Here is a 14,945-nt window from a genome sequence, read left to right on the forward strand (position 1 = left end):
GGTGTCCTCATAACAGGATAATAATAATATAAATTAATAACAAACAATGACAATTTGTGAATGATCCATCCTTGAAAAACGAGACTTAAGGATAATTAAGTTATTAAAAAAAAGGATTTGGTGCTTTCAAAAACATGAAATAGGTTTGAAGAATTATTTGGGAACATAAAAAATAAACTCTGTACCACGACAGAGAAACACAAAGTCTGAGGAATGATAATGTTATAATTGAGTAGTAAAATATATAAAGATGAAATAGGAGAAGAGAACAACGAAATAAAATATAAAGATGTCACATGAAACTTATGCTTTTAAGGAGGTATACATGCACACCATCATTGTTTCACTTTTTATTCATGTTATTGTGAATCTCATCATTATATAACACTTTTTTGTTAAAATTAGTTTAAAGTTTTCTTTTAATCTAATGATTTCTAAAATTTTATTGAGATTTTGTTGATAAAAAGGAAAAAGATAAAGTGGATAATAGTTATAATAGAATAGAAAACATGTGAAAAATAAAAGTAAAAATTAAAGATGCTTGATTGGAATCAAAGATAGACCTAAAGATATATTAATGATAAGAGGTGATAGACAAAGAGGTAAAAAATGTATTAATAAATCTAATTACTTTTAAAAATATTTTTATATTATTTCTACTGTACTAAATAATATTAATTCCTTCCATTCTCTCTTAATTTCTCATCATCCAAACAAGCTAGATCCTTGAATAACTTTCAATTTTTACATTTATTTATTATTTTATACAAAAACTCGATCTATAACGCTAAAATAATTAGTAGTAATACTAAAATCATATCAAGTGGGAGTTTAATAAGAATCGATTGTCAGATTTAGTTCAATAGAAAAATGTGAAAGAAAAATAGCAAATTAAAAAGTATTAAGCAAATGTCTCAGGAAAATAAGGTATGAACACTTAGGATATTTTTGGATTACAATTAAAAAAATTAAGTTTAATTAAATAAAATTAAAAATCTTATTCAATGAAAAAATTTAATGGTTTTGCTTTTTGAGCAGAATAAGTTTTGAACTCAATAAAACATAACAAAAATTTGTCAAAAATTTATTTATAACTTTCAATGCAAAATAAACCTCAATTTTTGAATTCCTAGACTGAAAACCAAACACACACTTAATTTTTAAATCGGAGAAAAAAAAAACCATGTTACATAATAGAATATTTATAATGAAATTTTTGGAATAGAACTTTTAAAACATGATTTTGGAATTTTTTTTTGTTTGAAACAAAGGAAATATATAAAGAATTTTTTCTTTAACACAATAATAGTGATGCAGGAAGAAAATAAGCCAAATTAAAATCTGAACCAACCAATCTCTATGTTCTAATGGTTAAACAGGTTCTTGAAGAAGAATCAACAACAACATTCTTACTCAAATCAACAACAAAAAATTGACAGGGAGGGACCAACAGGGTCCAAAAAGATAAATTTTCATAATGAAACAAAGTTTAACAGACCTACACTAGAATAAGCATATAAATTTATTGTGGGAAGGAAATATTAGAAATAAATGTTAATTTGTTATTGAACAACACTATCTAAAAACTTACACTGGTGGTTCATATATTATTTGTTTGATTTTAACAAAATGATTGTAAGCCATTAATTACCACCAGCTACAATGTGTCCAACTAAGTTACTAACAAACAGCAGAATTGTTACGGAAAAAACAAAAGGGAGAATTGGTTATATAATTATATAATCCAGCATATCAGATGAACTATACTGCAGAAATCCTACATATAGCAATTTATCCTCAAATAAGGTTTAGTACATGTTTTCATGGGTACTCGAGTCAAAAAAAGTTAAATTAAAGCCTACCAGAAGAGCTACCGAGAGGAGCTTAATTTACTTAACAAAACTAAAAAAACTGTCATTTGAAATAACAGTCCTACCGATAAAGACCTAGTAGTGAACTTTGAAGCGTGAATAAACTGATTGACTGTACTGTGAAAGGCCAGGGGAAAGTATCAACAATTTGCAGCTTACTGTAGGTGTGAAGCTTCTATTTGTGGTGGGAAAAAGGATTATACTTCACCATTAGACTGTTAAAGCTGTACAGTATCTAAACCCTACACTCTGAGAGTAACAAAAGAAAATGGTTAAAAATTAGAATCCTCAAATTAGGCTCCATACTTTGATTTCATGTACCGTCTATTCGGTTGTCAGCATGCCATATACAGTATTTGATATTTCCAATAACTGCTGGTCCATTTTATCCCTCCATGTAAATAATTCCAAGAACATTTCCTGCGAGATAAATATTATAAAATAAATATTAAACTGAAATTATAAAAATTGAGAAAATAGTAACACTATCAACATCACCTTATACAATATCAACGAATTGTCAAGGTCTGACTTAGAATTAACAGCCACAGAAGAATCAGGGATCACATTAGGTTGATCTTCACCGAGCTTCTTTGGCACCAAATCATGCAAATTGCTGTAATCAAAAGTTGGTAAAATAAGGGAACCACTGAAAGAAGAAAACCAACATTTTCCCCCCTTTGTCATTTGTTTCCGTGGAAGGATGCATGGAATGGCTTTAAAGAATATAATTTTAATTATAATACCTCTTCATGTTAGTCTGTTCTTCACTTTGCAGCTGAATTGGTAGGGTAGAGTTCGGCTCTTGAAGTACAATCTCTTGTGGAACATCAAGCAGCTCAGGATTCCCAAACCATGGTGAAAATTCGTTTCCATGAACAATGTCTAGGTTGGTGCTTTCTAGCCAATCCTCCCAGCTTACCGGAAGATAATTTGAAGTGGTGAGTTCTCTCAATGGTCGCACATCACTCAATTTATTGTCTATTTCCATTAGCTGTTGCTCAACTTTAGTTTTCCAAATCAACATGTCTTCATTAATACCCTGTCAGTATGTAAAGCTACAGTAAATCATATAAAAAGCGCTTATACATGAATATGTCTTCATTCAACATAAACTGAATCCCATTAAGGCCTAGTTTGTTTTAAGACATAAAAAGCGCTTACCTATATAGCTCACTTTCAGAAGCTACTATCTTTAGAAATCTCTTAAATGTATATTTTATTTAAGGAAGTGAACCTTTTCTTCAAAAAAAGACACTGCCAAACAAGACCTATAATCTAAAATAGTGGGAAGTGTGGAAATAAGCTGCTTAGATACCTGCACACCCTTCAAAAAAGTAAAAATCTCAGTTACACGCTTCTCAGTCATGGCTTTCCAATTCACAAAACTTTTCTGTGTCTCCTGTCAAGAGATAACGAAATAAAAGTTCATAAAGTTCTATTTGAGAGAACAGACCACTGAATTATGAACTTATTTACCTCCATCAAACACCTTTCCCTTTTTTCTTTCTTTTTTGCAATGAGCTCCTGCATGTCCCTGCTATGCAAACTAACATCTTAAAATCGAACATTTAACAGTAATCATACAGAATTATTTATGAAATTTGAGTTTCCAAGTTCAATACCTCTTCATCTGGGCCATTTCTATTTTGAGCATTTTCAGTTCATCAACAGAATCCATATTCTGCATAGGAACACTTCCTGCCCTTAATTTAGACGGTTGTATCCGATAAGGGTCTTGCATTCCAGTCTCCTGGCGAATTTCATCCAAATTAGCACTCTCGGACCAATACTCCATGATTCCTTTGGTGTTGAAACGCCGTCGGAACCGCTCAGTGCCTCCAGGTGCCAATCTACCATCAATGTGCTTCAGTAAGTGGTCTAATAGTCCAGTATCACCGATGTGTTTACGGACGGCCATTCTTAATGCAGGTCGGGTAATTGGACTTTCAAACGTTGCACCTTCACCTTTTAAGACCTCCCACATGCTTTGCTCAGCCAACGTATACCTACATTACATTACGGTCTAGTCTTAATATATTTTTAAAGAGTGTAAACAGAAAGGATATCATAAATTATTTACCTCTTAGTTGACCACCTATCTCTGTTTTCACTCTTCTTTGTTTCAGGCATGACGCTGCTACTTTCCCTTGTACTGGCACACATATCCGCTTTAATCTCTCTTAGACGATTTAGGCTAAGGCGTTTTCTTTTTTTAAATTTTGGCATGAAGATAGGTTCACCTTTCGTGATATTTTCTTTATCATTTGATTCCTCCACCGTAGGAATACTGGAAGAAAGTTTGCTTCCATTTTCCTCATGATGAGCAATGAACATGACTCGGTGAGAAACACCCAAATGACCCATCGTGCAGCTCTCTGTTAAACTCTATCGGTCCCTCACAGCTTCCGTAAACTCAATCAGCTGCATTCCTGCATTACAAAACATTAAAAGCAATTCTTTCACATAAATAATCCCAGAAATTAAGAATCCAATATTTGTACTAGCATTACCATTTAAAAGTTCAGAGAAAGAATCAAGTGGAACCAAAATGCTTGGCGCTTACCTAGATGTGTCATTTTATAACCAACAGTGTACATACAGGAAGCCAAAATATTACAATTATAGAATACGAATTTTGGTACTATTTAGTATGAAGCAGAAAAGGAAATGCAGGATGGCAATACAATTAAATTCAGGGATAAACTTTGATGAAGTCGAAAAAAGATGTCCATCCCTGTTAAAATTCAGAGTCCTAAGGTTCAACAACAAAGCAAACTCAGCTTGGTAACTATGGAAGTACATAGATATCAGAATATGTATTACAGAATTATCATTGTTTATACCCCAGTCAACTTATCCAAAATAACTGCTTGGTGTCTGAATAGCTATCCTGTGCAAGTTATTCAATGTCTCGATTCTAATGCAAACACATGGGTTCAAGGTTGTTGGAACAGAATAATACTGCAAGTAGTCATCAGCATACTTTTATGGATTATTTTGCCTTGCAAATAGATTAGCCTAGTAAATCAATGGCATGAGCTCAATTTCTCCAACTAAAACAACTTTGTCTGAATTAACTCTTCCCTTTTATAAGATGGCCACTAAAATTAACAGAAATGTAAACCGTGTCCATAATTACATGAGTTCAGTTTATCAAACTACACCAACTTTGTCTGAATTATGTATCCATCTTTATATAAATAGCCAGTAAAATTAAGAGAAATGCCCCAGTCAATTTATCCAAAATAACTGCTTGGTGTCTGAACAGCTATCCTGTGTAAGTTGCTATAACAAACTCCCTCCATGGTTACAGTGCATGATAGTAAACAACACTATTTCATCAATCCTATTATCCCTTCATTAATCATTTTCTATCCATCATCACAGATACTACGCTCTTGAACACGAGCAACTTCATCTCAATTACGTCTTACTTTGTATCCAGTGTACCCCATTCCCCTAGAGATGATCTTGATCAAAAAGAATGACAAAATTAGTAAAAATTTGAACCATACCTAAATGCCTTTAACTTCTATGATAAGCCATGAACAGTCTAGCACAATGATGTGGAAACAAAAATGAAGAATATATAATATTGCATTGCATACTCAAAAAGAACATGGTAATCAAACATTGAATATTTTCAGCAATAAAATCAAACAGTAAAATACAGAACAAAAAACAACCACAGTCCACAACAATTAATTTGTAGGTAAAAAAGAAGTTTGGTTGATTGAATAAAAGCAAATAGCTGTGGATAGAAACCACTGGAAGCAAAGGTCAAGCTAAGCACAATGTAATAATCAAATAGAATGAGGACGAATCACCGATTAAGAGTGCAAAACAACGAAACCTTAATGAACGAAGATGGGACGAGAGGAAGGGCAAAGAGTTTTACAATGGCAAGAGTGTGAGAGGCGGACAGAGTACCAAGAAACCAAGCCAGCGAGCTGTGAAGCTAACTAACGAACGACATGGCCTCAAACCTTTCTTTTCTCACTTTTTTAAACCCTAACCGCCAAAACCCACAAAACTCTCTACTTATTAACATGTGTCATCATAATCTTAATAATAATCATAATAATATTATTTAAATAAATAATAAATAACTACCACATGCAAGCCATGCTTCTCTCAACACCTCTCTCATCTCTCATTCCGATTTTATTTATTTATAGAAAATATAAACATTTACATGAAATATATGTATTTAAAAATTTGAAATATATATATATATATATATATCAAAAAAAAATTGGTACAATATTATAAACAAATATATATGAATAACGAGTGTAAATATATTTTATACTCGCATGTTAATCTATATATAATAAAATTTATATTTCGAAATTTTACTAATTATTGAAATTTATTAAGTGATTGTTTATTTTTTAAGTGACATTTCAATAGTTATAGATTACAATATGTATTTCTTTTAGTTTTTTCCCATCAATTTTTCATACCTTTTTGTGTTAAACATTTTTTCCATTTTGATCTTCGACAAAACTTATATTTTTAAGTTAATTTTTTTATTTATTAACATCTTTAAATAAATTGTGTATCATATAAGATTAGACATAACTAAATTAGGCTGGATTCGAGTCTAACAAGACCAATTCAGCCCAACCCAAATTTTAATATTTGAAATTTATACCGGACTATTTTCGTTTCCAAATTAAACAAATTCAAGTTGATTTATATAGTTTATGTTATTTGTTGTACCCATAGGATTAGAGGTTTTGAAAGATTGTTGCATTGGTTTTCAAAAGTCCCAAGTGTATAAGGTTGAGGAGATAGGTCGTAGCAAATTAGGTTAGGAAAAAGTTATAGTTAGTGGTTCTGAGTTAGATATCCACAAAAATATTTAAAACAAATTTTAAAAAATTTAAAAAAAAAACAAAAACTAATAACACGCAATTAACGACATTCATAATTTGCTTGAATCTAATTAAGACAATTTTTTAATAGTTAGAACGCAATTTACACTATTTAAAAAATAGAAATCAAACTTAATATTATAAAAGTATCACTAATTAAGTCTTTTTATGTTAAATAAGGAAAGATATAAAGAAAAAAAAAAAGTTAGGTAATACAATTCTTTTGACCGAGGTGAATGACATTGACATTTTTTCTATCGCATAAGTTACTTTTATTTTTTTTCCTTAATGAAATAATTTTTAAAACATACAAATATCATTTGTTTAATGATATGATTATTTAATGAATAATTCACGACTTAAAAAATGTCGATATACCACAAAAAAATAAAATTAAAAATCATTTTATTAAAGACTAAAAATAAAATATAAAAAATTATTGATATAAAAAACAAAAACAAAAAAAAAATTAATACCAAGCATGTTGATATGTTCATGCAAGCTTTTGAACCTATCAATACCAACAAAACCTTTAAAGTTTGAACTTGAACCTTTGTACTCTCCACTTCACCGACCAAAGAGGCTATTCTTGAGGCCTTTCTTGTGATCAATGGAGGAAAGGGGAGAATGCTCGTCTTCAACTTCAGCCAATAACTTAGATGAAATTTGGGCCAAACTTGGTAATAATAATTTCTTATCTTCAATTTCATTCCTGTTATTCACAGTCGCACTCACATTTTATAGATACCAACCAAAGTTTCAAACTTGGTGCTTTCCATTTCTCCCCCTCCCCACCTAATTGGGATATCACTGTATGTATTCGAATTTAAGTGGATTCTGAAGTCTGAGCATGAAAAGGCTAAATTTTTTTGATTGGTTTGATGACCAAGTTCACATTTTTGTGAAATGTCGAAGCCCCCATTTCATGGTAGGTTACTGCATAGTTCCTCTTACTGATTAATCGTACCCAGGCTGTAACAATTGGTAGTTGTGGATGTCTTGGGGCTTTGAAGAATTTAAAGGAAGTTGTTAAACGTGCATCCCGTTATTGGGGTGCATGGCAGAAAGAAGAGAGAGATACGCAAGAAAAGAAAGAAAGGAGAAGATAAAAAATGCTGGATGATGTGATCGGAAATAATGAGAAAAGTAGGAAGAAAATGAGGCGAAAATGAGAGATATAGAGAGTGGATGTATGGTAATTTTAATCTAATTTGAAAGGTGGTGCTGTTTTCGCAATGACAAGAACTTGTAGGGTTGGATAGAAAAAAGAGTTGGATTTGTGTGCCTATTGTTTTGAAGTGGGTGGCAATGAATGGAGATGCTAGTGGTAGCTCGCTGTTCTATTGGGTTTATACATTTCAAGGGGTTGCTGAGAATGTCATTTGAATGCTTTTTACAAGGATAGTTATTTTAACTGTTAGTATCATTTTTTGTTCCCCTAAAAGTAAACCACCTAAAACGCATGTATCTGTATGAACTTTATTTGGAAATTTGAATGAAAAACACATCTGATTTTTTTCATCCCACATTTTAAGGGGATGCCAAATTGACTCCTAGATATAAACAATTGAAGAGGCAAATAAAGTGTGAAGTTTTAAACCTCCTTACGTTTCTTATTTTAATCAAACTATTTCCTTTTTATAGTTTCATCAGATGAGAGATATTCAGATGTGGAGATAAGGTCAGATGAAAAAGTAATAACTTCAGAGACATCAGCTACTTCTAGTGACACACATAGCTGGTGCAAAATAGTAAGGAATCCTGACCTATGTTCGGCCACATTGGAGAACAAGAGGTAAAATCTTGACTAGTTAACAACTTGTATGTATTTGAGTAAATCATGTTCCCTATTATCCATTATAAATATCAGTCCTTTGTTAGTTTGAGAAGAATGTTGGTAATCCAAGGGGGAGAAACACTAGGAAGATCTTTATCAATAGATCATGAACCAACATACCGGAAAACATGACACCACTTTCATGAACCAACATATTTAACCTGTCCTTTACTGCACAATGTATGAGTCTCACTTACACTTGAACTCTAGCAAACCCTCCTTCTAGTGAGTTCCTTCCATACTGTAAACTCTCCCTCAAGTTACTTGTCCATTACTTACACTTCTGTTCACCGCAATGGCACACTTTTTGGATTCAAAAGGGATCATCTGCAAATGTGGGTCCAACACCAAATCCATTGTATTTGTCTGAATTGGTCACTAGGACTAACCATCAACTATGATACTACTGCTAAGAAATCCAAGGGGAGAAACACCTGGGAGATATTCACTAATGTGGATCAAGAACCAGCTACATAAGTGAACAAGACACTACAGTCAACCCAAAATTTTAGGATAATAGGTCTGGAGGTCTTTCTTATTTATATATTTCTTAGCTTGCCCATTTCTAAACAATATAGGATTTCAACTCACATTTGAATTCCATTAAAATCAGAGGAACAACTGTATTATTAGAATCAGTTCTCTGCTTTGCTAGGTTTGAAATCCCATAACATTTTTCTGCTTCATGATCATGAATCAATACCAATTTACTTGTAATTAATCATAATGATGTTCTTACAACCTCCAACCTCATTTGAACTATTAAATGTTTATTTATCTCTTCAAGAAGGGTGTTATCTCCTTTCCTTTGAGTATTTTACTCCTTTTATTTTAATTAATTTGGTTTTGGGTGTATCATGTATTCCTGCTGTAGTCAAGATGCAATTCTTGTTGATGGGGCTGTGATACACAGTGATGACACCATTGTCATTAAGGATGGAAGCCAAATTATCCCAGGTCCTGATAGGGAAGGTCAGATTCTTTTAATATTTATGCCAGCGTAACAATTTCTATTACTAACAACATTTATGTTTTACAAATTGTAAAATTGTGTTGTCTATCTGTTGTAGTTCCATAAAGTAGCGTTGCCATTGTGCTACTGTCAATCCATTCATTTGTTTCAAGCAAAGTTGTTATCCAAGTTTTCTTTGTAGTGAGCGGCAGGTTATAGTGTTCTCTTTAATGTGATTCAAACTTGGTTTGACAAAAGTGGTAATATTTATTATTCAGCATGCTAAATTACTAAGATAATGGATGGCCTAAGGGTGGAAAATGGGTGATTGATTGTGCATCAATTAACTTGGACAGTGATGTGGCCAAAAACTCTAGCACAGTAATTTGTATCAGTTTTACCCACATTATGAGCCGTGAGTGGGAATTACCTGTCTCAATAGTATTATGCTACCATATAATTAATTATAATTTAAGATGATTTTTGGGTCTTTTGAATAATTAGTAAAGATTTTTAATTTAGAGTGTTGGACAGAACAAAATCTGTCTGCTAATTATTAAGTTTTTGATACTGTTTTTTAAAAATTATAAGATGGTTATTAATTGCTTTAATTCTCCATTTCTCTCTTCATTGCATTAGGATTTGTAAGCTACAAATTTCATATAATGTCCAGCCCAGATGGCTCCCAGAGGCAGCTAAAGGTTGGCATTGTCTAATATTCTCTGCCTCCTTAATGTCTTTAATAATGTTTTATCTTTAGTAATATTGATGACTGGCTGTGTTTCTTTTCCAGATATGTGTAGATGCTGATCACGCAAAGTGTAGCATCTGCTTAAACATATGGCATGATGTTGTTACTGTAGCACCATGCCTTCATAATTTTTGGTATGGATACCATTTCTCCATCCTTTTCTTAGTATTGTAGTTCTGTTTCAGTTCTTTGACTTTTGCTTGAGTTGCTATGTGGCCCTACAGCAATGGTTGCTTCTCAGAGTGGTTAAGGAGATCAAATGAAAGACATTCAGCTGTACTTTGTCCTCAATGCAGAGCAGTAGTTCTCTTTGTTGGAAAAAATCACTTTTTGCGTACAATTGCTGAGGTAAGTTTAATGCCAAATTATTCTGTGTGGAGGAGGGAGTCAGATGTGTTTATTACTGAATCGGAGTGTGCTTATCTGCTTATGGTAGTTACAAAAGATGACGTTGGGCATAGATGAGAGGATAGTTTGATGCATAAACCAAAGTTTAAGCCTTATTCTCATGCACAATTTCTAGGAAAAGGACATGTCCAAAATTATGGTTTTCTAAAGCTCTCATGCTAGTATTTGTTAACAGCTTTACAAACAAAATATTAATCAGGCAACTTTTTATTGTTGTTGTTGGTGGGGAGATGGAAGAATGGAACAATGAAACATGTGTAATTCTTTCTCTGCCATGATGTTCCAATTTTATTTAATTACAAGTCCAGATCTTTTGGGTTCAATAGCCCCTCAGCTCTTAAATTATGTTTACCGGGTTTGACATGATATATTTTGATCTCTAAAAGCTCCATCTGTTGATTTGTCTTTATTATAAATCTGTTTTATTTCTTTTGCCTTGGCAAATAGAAACTCTAAAGCTTTGCATGTGCAATAACTTCCCATCTATTAACCTGTGGGCCCATGATGGAGGAAGGGTCACTTGTTCCGAGTAAAATGTGTTCATCAGTTCTGATTCGATATATTATTAAACTTAAGTTTTATCTATTGACTTTTCTTAATGCTCTAGGTCACACACTTTTGAATACTTTATATATGCTCGTCACTAATGACACATTCTTGTTAAAACTCGAACTAATCTACCCAAATGTTGACATCATTTATTAGTGAAGGATAGCATCAGGACATGATAATTAATATTTGTCTGCATTCATTGAAGCTGACATATTTTGCCCATTATTTTCATGAACTCTAGGCCGTAGATAGGATAGTTCTATTTTCAATATGTTGTTGTGCCTTGTGATTTATTAATTTTCTTTTCCTTTTACCTTTAGTTGATCCATCTAATGTAATAAATTTTTGTTGTCACTTAGTACTTTTCTATTTTCTAATATACATATTTTTTTTTAGGATATGCTGAGGGCTGATTCTTCACTGAGACGCCCAGAGGACGAAATTTCACTTTTGGACTCTTATGCATTAGTACGATCAAACCTTGTGAGTAAGATGATCCTTTGAGCGATCAAATTTTACCTTCCTTTGCTGTATTAGGCCGATCTTGTCCAACCTTACTAAAAATTGATACACACACACGTGAAGTTATCTTAATGATTATTTGTATCAAAATGATTTAGGTATTGGTAAATTTGTATGTTAAACTATAGGAAATACGAGACAATGAGCTGAAATATTTCTGAGACAACACATGTTTTTTTATTTTTCATTGAGAAAACATAATTCAATAAAATAAATAGAGGAGGTTTGATATATAATAAATATATGATATGGGAATACATAAAAACATTCTTAACTAATAAATAGAACAGTTTTTAAATACCTTTATTTTTAGGATTTTATGATTTTGTATCATGGTTCTGGTTTTAGATATTGTGGGCTTATTCTTTACTTTTTTGTTGTTTATTTTTACTATTAGGTCATTGGATCTGGAAAGAAGAATCGAAAGAGGGCTTACACACCACTGGATGATCAAAGTGATGGCACATATCATCAGTGCCCACAGTGTGGTAATAACAATACAGCATTAGATCTGGAATAATGTCTCTTGTACAATGCAATCTATGTAGCAAAACGTTTCCTCCAGAGTCTCCTTTGTTTGCTGTGCTTATTATTCAGGGTGTTCAACTATAAGTTATGCTGTTCATATGAATATCAGTGTTTGTAATGTAGCCTGAGCTGACCTGCATGAAAGATATTTTTATCGTCTCTTTGAAAACGATTATTGAGCTTATATGTTTAATTAGATATGGTTGTGCCTTGTCCGTATACTTGAAATAGATTTGAAGTTTTTTTGTTTGTGTAAACAAAATTGTGACTTTTTTCTTTATTTCATGTTCTCATCATACTCATTGAATTCTTTACTTATTATTTTTAGTTACTGAAGTTGGTGACTTTGGTTGCAAACATGACACTGTTCATCTCCAATGTCAAGCATGTGGAGGAATGATGCCTTCCCGTACTGGTTTTGGCATTCCTCAGTATTGTAAGTTATCGTGTTTAATTTAGTCAATGACATTGTCAAATTTATGATTTTGTTTTTATATGAATAGCTTTTTGATTTGGGTTAAAAGTATTTTTGTGCAGCTTGTAATAGTGTGACACCTTGTAGGTTATTCATTGATAATGTCAGATAATTCATGTTTTTCTTTCCACAGGTTCAGGATGTGATAGGCCATTCTGTGGGGCTTACTGGCATGCTCTAGGAGTAACTGGGAATGGCTCTTACCCTGTTTGCTCCCAGGATACATTTAGGCCTGTATGGATTATTGTTCATCACAGTTGTTAATTTTAACGAATGTTTCTATTACTTGCCTCATAGATTAAAGAACAAGATAGAGCAAAAAAAAAAACAAGACCCTTTTTCTGTATTATTTCTGCAATTGTCAACTCTGAACACAAACATCACCTTACAAAGGAAATCTATTCCTTTCACACAGGGAATTCCCTGTTGCAACAATTAAAACTCTTATTGTCTGAACACCCACAAGATTATAATATACAGACTTTGTACAATTTAACTACTTTTTTAAATTTCTTCCTATAATACACTTTTCAAACCCTCTCATTACTTCCCTGCCTAACAGTTTCATTCTAGAAAGATCTCTTGTTTTTGTGTAATTATTGTGGTGCCATTACATGCTGGATATTTTTATCAATTTCCATCATCAAGTTAACTGCGCAAAACAATATTTCCTTTCTTGGTTGTTTTATGCCTTGTGAATTAAAGGTAGTGGATATGGTATAAAGGTCACTTTAGCCACGATCTTTGTCCCTTTTTTTCAGATCTCAGAACACCCTATTTCGAGCATTCCATTGTTGACACATGAAAAGAATCTCCATGAACAGAAGGTATGTGCTTTCTGATCCCTTTATTTTTATTGCTTTTGGTCTGTTTTTTGAACTTGCATCTGTTATGATGATATTTTGGTTTGTGGTGTTTTAGATAACTGATAGTTGCATTAGACAAATGGGAAGGACATTGCCGGATGTGATATCAGAGTGGATACAAAAGCTGGACAACAGAGAAATCGGTAAAGTGATAAATTTACCATCCATGAAATAGTTAATAAGAAGCATTCCTCGTTAAATGTCCCTTGTTTCCTTGTTTCCGAAGCATTTCTCAGAGTGGATATGTTTTAGTTATATTTACAAAATGTTAAGGTTCAATGCAATGCTGAATAACTGCAGCAAGAGGACTGTACTACTGAAAATGAAAAGAATAAAAAACAGGCCCTAAGGTTTCTCATGAAAATTTATTTGTTGTTGTAAATTGATGTGATGTACAGTGACAATGTCAACACATTTTGACTTACACCGTGTCTCCTTTTTTCTCTTGGCAGATAGATCGCGAATGATGCTAAATCATGCTGAGATGATTACTGCTCGAACTTTTGTGTGCCGGTAAGCTTTGTCCTGAAATTTCTATCCATATATTTGAAGTTATTAACACCTTGAGCTAGTTTGATATAAAAAGTGACTATAATAAAGTGTGGAATTAAGTCAGAATGTCATCACATTATTTTCATATTCATAATGCTTTAATGTAATCATGCAGTGACTGTCATCACAAGTTGGTGTCATTTCTCCTTTACTGGTTTCGCGTCTCTATACCCAAATATGTAAGTACTTTCAACCCAAAGCATTATGCTAATCATGATCTGTGTACTCTTTAGTGATAAATTTTCACTTGTTACTAATATTTGGTGAAAAAAAAATGGCTGACCTGATGAATAAATAAAATTTTTCCCTTGGATAATCTATGTTGTGCTTATGAAAATTCCATCTATTAAATCTGAACAAACAGAAAATAACTCGTAAGTTTTTTTTTGTTCTATATATACTATGAAACTGGTGTGCAAAGTTGACCAAGTTTTACTGTTTTTGTGTATGTTACGAAAAGCTTCTTCCACCAGATGCATCAGCAAGACAAGATTGCTGGTATGGATATGCTTGTCGAACACAGCACCGTAGTGAAGAGCATGCTCGTAAGAGGAATCATGTGTGCCGTCCAACCAGAGGCTCAAACGTTTGACTATAATGTCACCATTTTTCTTTCTAGTTCCAACTGTTTTCTTGTTCTTCCCCTTTTCAACAATACTATGTGTTGTGTCAGTTAGACTTTTCCTTTTGTTGGATTCAAAGCAGTTCAAAATTTAAAAAGTGCTGATTATCTAGCAAGTTGGTTCTA

The 14,945-nt window shown here is 32.6% G+C and overlaps 2 protein-coding genes across 4 annotated transcripts; one reads left to right on the top strand and one right to left on the bottom strand.

Annotated features, from left to right (window-relative positions):
* Positions 1-1,764: 1,764 nt before the first annotated feature.
* On the bottom strand, positions 1,765-5,912 carry LOC114179898 (protein DYAD-like). Of its 3 annotated transcripts, none has more exons than XM_028066388.2 (8): positions 5,773-5,912; positions 3,955-4,303; positions 3,497-3,880; positions 3,351-3,408; positions 3,190-3,273; positions 2,618-2,913; positions 2,370-2,487; positions 1,765-2,291 (listed from the first exon to the last, which is right to left on the bottom strand). In XM_028066388.2, the coding sequence occupies exons 2-8, from the start codon at positions 4,236-4,238 to the stop codon at positions 2,196-2,198; spliced, it is 1,320 nt and encodes a 439-aa protein (XP_027922189.1). In that variant the 5' UTR covers positions 4,239-4,303; positions 5,773-5,912; the 3' UTR covers positions 1,765-2,195. The 3 variants fall into 3 exon arrangements, with proteins under 3 accessions (XP_027922189.1, XP_027922190.1, XP_027922193.1); XM_028066389.2 differs by having other exon boundaries at positions 5,728-5,894; XM_028066392.2 differs by lacking the exon at positions 5,773-5,912 and having other exon boundaries at positions 3,955-4,026; positions 4,115-4,249.
* A 1,334-nt stretch (positions 5,913-7,246) lies between these two features.
* LOC114179897 (RING/U-box superfamily protein) lies at positions 7,247-14,945 on the top strand. The gene is made up of 15 exons (XM_028066387.2): positions 7,247-7,434; positions 8,399-8,549; positions 9,466-9,563; positions 10,183-10,244; positions 10,337-10,428; positions 10,519-10,642; positions 11,651-11,737; positions 12,174-12,264; positions 12,633-12,740; positions 12,913-13,013; positions 13,541-13,606; positions 13,701-13,788; positions 14,098-14,158; positions 14,313-14,376; positions 14,658-14,945. Exons 1-15 carry the CDS (start codon positions 7,365-7,367, stop codon positions 14,787-14,789), a joined length of 1,395 nt encoding a protein of 464 aa, XP_027922188.1. The 5' UTR covers positions 7,247-7,364; the 3' UTR covers positions 14,790-14,945.

The sequence above is a fragment of the Vigna unguiculata genome, chromosome 3 (assembly GCF_037176805.1).
Source record: "Vigna unguiculata cultivar grain cowpea cultivar isolate G323 ecotype 2 chromosome 3, ASM3717680v1, whole genome shotgun sequence".
Taxonomy (NCBI): domain Eukaryota; kingdom Viridiplantae; phylum Streptophyta; class Magnoliopsida; order Fabales; family Fabaceae; genus Vigna; species Vigna unguiculata.

What these genes read in the sequence shown, in the direction of transcription:
- LOC114179898 (XM_028066388.2), bottom strand. Translation starts at nt 4,238, where the DNA reads ATGGGTCATTTGGGTGTTTCTCACCGAGTCATGTTCATTGCTCATCAT. An exon ending in GATAGGTGGTCAACTAAGAG is followed by an intron (nt 3,881 to 3,954) that starts GTAAATAATTTA and finishes AATGTAATGTAG; the next exon opens with GTATACGTTGGCTGAGCAAA. An exon ending in GAAATGGCCCAGATGAAGAG is followed by an intron (nt 3,409 to 3,496) that starts GTATTGAACTTG and finishes TTTGCATAGCAG; the next exon opens with GGACATGCAGGAGCTCATTG.
- LOC114179897 (XM_028066387.2), top strand. Translation starts at nt 7,365, where the DNA reads ATGGAGGAAAGGGGAGAATGCTCGTCTTCAACTTCAGCCAATAACTTA. An exon ending in GCCACATTGGAGAACAAGAG is followed by an intron (nt 8,550 to 9,465) that starts GTAAAATCTTGA and finishes TTCCTGCTGTAG; the next exon opens with TCAAGATGCAATTCTTGTTG. An exon ending in GCTCCCAGAGGCAGCTAAAG is followed by an intron (nt 10,245 to 10,336) that starts GTTGGCATTGTC and finishes TTTCTTTTCCAG; the next exon opens with ATATGTGTAGATGCTGATCA.